The sequence below is a fragment of the Mycothermus thermophilus genome (assembly GCF_041956435.1).
Source record: "Mycothermus thermophilus strain CBS 625.91 unplaced genomic scaffold VTJ04scaffold_1, whole genome shotgun sequence".
NCBI lineage: Eukaryota > Fungi > Ascomycota > Sordariomycetes > Sordariales > Chaetomiaceae > Mycothermus > Mycothermus thermophilus.
This window is the reverse complement of record NW_027191427.1, coordinates 2,246,063-2,252,512: the sequence shown is the minus strand read 5'-3', so window position 1 is coordinate 2,252,512 and position 6,450 is coordinate 2,246,063. Positions and strand designations below refer to the sequence as shown.

Sequence of the window (6,450 nt, the reverse complement as noted above, 5' to 3'; positions counted from 1 at the left end):
GCCGGGCCTCCAACACCTGTACCTCGAGTTCCTCGGCCTCTTTGAATCGCCCTTGGCTTTCGTATGTAGATGCAAGGTTGTGCATAGCTGTAAGTGTAGACGGGTGGTTGGGCCCAAGAACTTCCTTCCGGGCCTCCAACACCTGTATATAGAGTTCCTCAGCCTCTTTAAATCGCCCTTGGCTTATGTACGTTGTTGCAAGGTTGTGCATAGTTGTAAGTGTGTTGGGGTGGTTGTGCCCAAGAACTTCCTTCTCGGCCTCCAATACCTGTTCCAAGAGTTCCTCGGCCTTCCTCGACTCGCCCTGGAACAACAAAACAGAAGCAATCTCATGTCTAGTTACAAGGGTTTGACGGTGCCGTTCCCCGAGGCGTTGCTTGCGGGCATTTTCCGCCTTTGTCAGCGTCTGAAGCGCGAGCTCGTAATTTCCTTGTTCATAAAGATATCTTCCCGCATTGTGCAGCAGCGTTGCCCATTCCTCGGCTATATCCTCTTCAGGATTGTAGTTGAAAACTGCTTGGATGTGTGGGAGGAGCGTCCGGCAGGTTGTCCAATTTTTGTATTCTGACCAGGGAAACAATGCCGCCATGCGCTTGATGAAGTGCTGCTTAAAAGTCTTGTGGACTCCTTCCCTTTCCAGCCGCCATTTTGTCCAGAACTGAACGAGCGCGTGCATGCTGAGCTTCTGACTTTGAATGCTGGCCTCTTGGTCCGCGCGGCTGGACTCCTGGTCTGGTGCTTCGGTTACGGACACGAGACAATAGTCCAGCAATGTTAACAGATCTTTTTCAAACTCGTCGTCTGTGTCGGGAAAGGTGTTGTCAGACTGTAATTGACTGTTGGAATGTCGAGCTGGTGCTGAGGTCTTCTTCATTACATTCTGTTGCGGGCCTTCAGAGAGCTTCCCTTTCCCAAGATCTCCAGCGCTTTCCGGTTCCGATTTTTTACAGTTCCAAACGCGTATACAGGGATGACCTGAAGGCGTCAAGGCCCAGCAGGGGATGCTCTGTGGTTCGAAAAAGCTCATGAGTGACAGGAGGTCGGCGGCAGAAGGACGCTTCTCCAAGATATGGTCAAACGTCACATTCCAAGTCACGAGAACAGCGTTTGATGCACCCCCGCTCCGGTGCAAGTCGTGAGCAGCGTGCTGGAGAAGCTTGCTCTTTTTACTCATATCCCGAAAGTCGGCAAGGTACTTCTCAGGAGAGTATCCGAGTCGTTGGCGGACCTGGATGTATGCTGCAGCTTGAACGATAGCAAGTGGTATGCGGTCGAGTTTCTCAACGAGATCCCTGGCTGTTTCTGGGTTGGGGGGTCGCTCCAGCCTGCTTGCAAGGAGCTCAACAGCCTCGTCTTGTGTCATAGATCCGATTTCAAAGATATTGCCCGGAATGTTGCCGGTAAGATCCCGAGCCAAGTCCATGTCGCGCGTGGTGATAAGAATCGACCCCTTGTGGCTTTGCGGCAGGTATTTTTCCAGGTGAATTTTGTCTTTGCTCGCGTTGCTATCGCTCTGGTCTGGGTAGAACATGCGTCGGTCATCAGCACCGTCGAGCACGATAATCCATTCCCCATTATGTTCGTCTGACAACCAACGGCGCACGAGCTGCAGGATGTCGACCTTTTCGTCTTCACGACCAGGGAGGTCAACATAATCGGCGATGGCCCGGAAGTCCTGTTCGAAAGTAACCCGAGTGCTGGCGTCGATCCAGAAGATCCATTGTCGGCGTTTATGGGATTTTTGAGCTTCGTCAAGTCGACGGACATATTCAATGGCGAGCTGCGACTTGCCAGCACCGCCCAACCCGACGATGGCGACACGCGTGTGATACTGATGTTGGTTGAACTTCTTGGCAATGCGGTCGAGAATGTCTCCTCGGTCGACAAACCTGAGGTTTCTGGAAAACGGGATAAAGATGCCTGGTGACGGCGGCTCTGTTTCATTATTAGCCAAGGTCAGTCAGAATCGATAGGGCCAGGGAGCAGAATGGACTGACTTTGTGGACGTGGGGGAGCCTGAACCTGTACGTTGATTGTGCCACTATTCTCCCCAAGCTGAATCCCCTGGTTTCCGTGACCAAAAGAGTTGGACGCCGGCATCTTGTCAAACACTTGGCCTCCACATCATCCAGATTGGTGCTGGTGTTGGTGATGTCTGCCGAACGTCATGGCAATCGCTCTGCGGGATTGTGAGGATTCCAGGCGCTTGCATTTGCTACTTTACCCCTCACCTCGAAGGCAGAAAACGCCGACAGCTCAGTCCGATGGGGGAGAACAACCAGGCTGCCGCACGTGATGGCTGATTGGGCAGCATTGACCACAGCCTCGTCAGGCACCAAGCCGGCGATGCTAAGCCAGGCCCCTCATGGGGCTGAGTAGGAGCCGAATCCTTCTTCCCACCACAGCTCGGGACCGGTAAAGTGTGGGAATACCAGGCCACCATGGGCAACTTGGTAACATTGGATGTCCCTGGACATCACCAAATGAACCGACCTCGACTCATTCATCACAGATTCCGGTTCTTTCTTAGTCCCCAAATTAACTTACCTATCTACATAAGGTAGCTCTTCACATCGAATCATGCAAACGACTCAACGGAACTGGAATATCGCCTGTAGAGGAACTCCTCCTATGATGTAAATGTATCGGGTACATATCTCTTACTCACATTTAAGCCCCCAACGACGCTCTCAAGTACGTCCAGATAGACGGGGATGTCCAGTCCCAAAAGCCCTCCATGAGCCCAGCCTTGTCTGGCCAACCGAGTGGATGACCAAAGGAAGGATGTGAAGCCCCTCTCCGGGCGGCCTTCACTCCTCGGATGACAGATAAGCCAGTCCCCAGGGCTCGTTGTCCCAAAACCAAACCCTGCTAGCTGCTGGGCCGGCAGAATGTAGGAAGCCAAACCCAGACAAAACAAAGACGCCATCCAACTCCTTTCCATGCTTGCTAGCCTTGCCCTCCCATATCCCTCCAAGAAAAACAACCGTTTCGCCAGATAGCGTCGAAAGTCAGAACAAAAGACAACCGCCTCAAAAAGTGAGAGGCACGAAATAAAAGCATCTACAACTTCGACCTCACCGCCTCCAACCGGTACTTCACATCCTTCAGCGCCTTCGTCACTGGCTTCCAGTCATCAAACTGCCTGACCAGCTCCGCCGTCTCCTCCGACAGCTCCGTCTTGACAAACTCCTCCTCAAGCAACCCGCGCATGATCCACGGGAGGTGGTACGGGTTGGGGTTGGAGAGGGTCGTCAGGGCGGCGTTGCCGTTTCCGTTACCGCCGCCGTTCCCCAACGGCCGGTGGTGGCGCACCTCGCAGGGCACGTACGCCCCGCTGCCGGGTTTGGATTTGCCGCTGCCACACCCGCCGGGTCCCCCGCCGGACGGGTCGGGAAGGTCGGTGGTGTGCAGGGCGTGCATGACGGCTAGGTCGTAGATGCGCTCTTCGTCGTATAGACGTGAGTGGCCCTCGCCAGAGTAGAGGCTGCCCGCAAGAGGGGTGGAGAGTTCGCGGATCAGGCCGTGGTCTGAGATGCCTAGATTGCGGAGCTTAAGCGCGAAGCCGACCAGGTGGGCGATGCTGCGATGGATTTTGTCAGTGTCCACTGCGGGCGAGGCTGAGAGAAGGCACGGAGACTCACAAGTCCGGAGCGTGGATTCGGCCGTCGATAAAAACGGCGCGGTAGACGTAGGGGTGATGCACGGGGGAGTATATGGCAGACTGGTGCAGCGACGTCAGCATGTCAAACCTGGTAAGAGGAAGAGTTCGGTTGGTCATACCTCCAGTGGCACAAGCTGGTCGTCCATGCTGCCGATGAACGTTATACGCGCGCCGTAGCTTAGGCAGGCCTTGATGGCAGCCTCAAGTCTCTTGGACACTTCACTTTGGGGATCAGCGAATTCCCAAAGTTCCGCGGCGCTCCCCATCAACCTGCCCATGCTCGAGCGGTAGTCGGGGAAGGGCCCTAGTGAAACGCCAGCTACGTTCATCTCGTCAGCATACCGGCTCGTGATCAAGCGGTTCAGGGGTTCAACATACCCATCGCACACACCCCCACTTTGGCTGAGCCCACAACACCCAAGTCAATGAGCTTCTCCAGCAGCATGATACTCACAGGAACGCCCTGCGAGTGGCAGCCGATGAGGATAAAATCAGCTTGACGGATCTGCTCGATCCAGTTCAACAGCAGCTTCCACAGGTTCTCAACACGCTCTCCAATTTTGCCTTCGCCCTCGAGCGCGACTTTCTCAATCTCGATATCTTCACAGCCATGGCTGTTTGCCCATCGCCTGATGGCCTCGGCGCAGTGGTTGGCAAACTTGATGGAAGTACCAGTCGGCTGGCCGATCACGGGACGGAGGTATTGGGCAGGGAACAGGCCGTGCACCCCGATGGCGATGGCCCGTTTGATCTTGGGGTGTTCCTTTGTGATGTATACATGCTTGGGCGGCGGTTGCGGCCTCTTCAAGAGCATGTGCCTGATTTGCGACAGGAGGGATGGGTTTTCTTTGTACTTGTACGTGTTCTCAAAGAGTGGGAGGAGGAGGTTGGGATGGCACTGCTTCCCTGACGAGATGGAGGTTTTGGGAGTGGCAGGCTTGGTTGTCTCGGGCTTCGGGGTGCTGGGGCGTGCTGGGGTCGCCTCGACGGGTTCTACGGATTGCGTACGGCCCTTTTTACTGCTCTTAGATGAGGATTCCCGGGGTGAAGGAGTCGGAACGCCGTTCGGCTCATCTTTCTGGCCAGCCTTGAGTGGCGGCTCTTTGGGCGGAGTGCCCTTGTAGTCGATCGGGTTTGATCTTTGGGGATGGTTCTCGGACCTTTCCCCCATTACTGCTAACTGTCCTTGCTCACCATTCTGAGCGGACTGCTTCTTGGATGAGGAATCACGAGACCAGAATGCCCAAGTTGACCCTGCCTTAGGAGTCGGTGCAGGAGGTCCTTCATTGGGAGCCTCAACCGTTGGCACTTCTTGAGCAGGAGCATTGGTCGCTGGTACGGCAGCAGGTGGTTCAGGCTCGACTGTTGTTGGCGAAGGTTCAGGTTCTGGTTGGGGAGCAACAGGAGTACTCCAGCCTGGCAGGTACCAAAACCAAGATGAGCTGCGGGAATTTGCCGCTGGATTGGTCTCCTGAGTGGATGGGCTGTCTGTAGGCTCAGGAGGGTTCTGCGCTGGTGGTGCTGGCTTGTCCGGCGCGGCGGGAGGCTCTTCTGAGACGGGTTTTTGTGGTTCGCTCTGGGCGGCGGGCTGTTGTTCAGGAGCTGATGCGGGGGCCGGGTTTACATTTTCAACCGCCCCTGACCGGCTGAACCATCCAAACCAGCTCGACACAGGTCGTGGAGGGACCACCTGTGGTTCTTCTACTGGTGGTTGGACGGGCTGTTCCGACACAGACACCACCTCCCTAGTTTCCCCTACATTTCCATTTTGCGACACCGTGCCATTCGGATTTGCTTTGGCAGGCTTGGATGGGCTCTCGGGTCCTGGGTTCGTGGTAGACTGTGAGGGAGCTACGGCGGGTTCCGAAGATCGATCCTCAATACCAGGTGCTGTGTCTCCCTGAGATTTCGGTGTCGCCGTGCCTGAAGACCCTCCCTCCGTGATACTCGAGGCGTCTGAAGTCTTCTTGGTTTCGAAGCGGCTGAAGTCGGCAGTTCCGTTGGGTTTAGATGTTCCTCCTAGGATAGTCTCTCGTGCTACTTGGGTAGAGGCAGCGGATTTCCGAGGCCACGAACCGTACCAACTCCTCGTCTTTTGAACCTGTATTGGCGTTAGCAATATCATGACGACTATCAGACAATACATGGCGGGGTAGCGGATGAGCACACACCTCTTTGGAGTCCCGGCCGGAAACACTTGCACCCCCCTTGGAGGCCAGCGAACCTGCCCCCTTGGCAGCAGACTGTGATGACTTGGATGAGTCGCTCGAGGGCGTCGCATGCGACTGGGAGGCCGGGCCCCGTGCCGCCTCGGTTTCCGGAGGAGGGTTCGACTTCACCCGCTTTCGAGGACCCATGGCGCGACGCGATGGCGACGGATGACGAGGCTGGGGCGTGCTCAGCTCGAGTGTTGGGATGCGGGCATGGGTGAGTTTGGAGGGCTTGCGGCGCTACTGCTCTGAGGGGCCAGTGGTTGGCTTGCGCAGTACGTATGTACAATGCGCCCACTTCCAGTACGGAATACGTGTATTCTCTGGTGGGAGAGAACCTGGCAGCGGCGGGATGTGGTTGGCTTCTATCGCGAACTCTTGGCTTCCGAGGCTGTCACTGTATTATGGTAACGTTATCGATACGATACGTCATCGGGTCCAGGTTCCGGATTATGTACTGTGTACTGCGACTCAGGGGCTCGGCGCGCGGCTTATCGCAGCGGATGGATCCTCTCGTAACGAACGGGGACGGGATGGAGATGAACGTTGATATGGAATGGAAAGGACGAGAAGTTG

At 55.7% G+C, this 6,450-nt stretch overlaps 2 protein-coding genes across 2 annotated transcripts in view; both read right to left on the bottom strand.

Annotated features, from left to right (window-relative positions):
• VTJ04DRAFT_840 (uncharacterized protein) overlaps positions 1-2,944 on the bottom strand; it is a gene marked incomplete at both ends in the record, with an annotated part of 6,062 nt that extends 3,118 nt beyond the window's left edge. The window contains 4 exons of the mRNA XM_069366833.1: positions 23-801; positions 1,117-1,935; positions 1,998-2,064; positions 2,669-2,944. Coding sequence (XP_069223449.1) covers positions 23-801; positions 1,117-1,935; positions 1,998-2,064; positions 2,669-2,944 — 1,941 coding nt within the window. The remainder of the gene's footprint in view (positions 1-22; positions 802-1,116; positions 1,936-1,997; positions 2,065-2,668) is intronic.
• A 119-nt stretch (positions 2,945-3,063) lies between these two features.
• VTJ04DRAFT_839 (uncharacterized protein) lies at positions 3,064-6,021 on the bottom strand (the record flags this gene model as incomplete). The annotated part of the gene is made up of 5 exons (XM_069366821.1): positions 3,064-3,583; positions 3,645-3,724; positions 3,784-3,983; positions 4,043-5,765; positions 5,836-6,021. 5 exons carry the CDS (start codon positions 6,019-6,021, stop codon positions 3,064-3,066), a joined length of 2,709 nt encoding a protein of 902 aa, XP_069223448.1.
• Between the last annotated feature and the right edge of the window lie 429 nt (positions 6,022-6,450).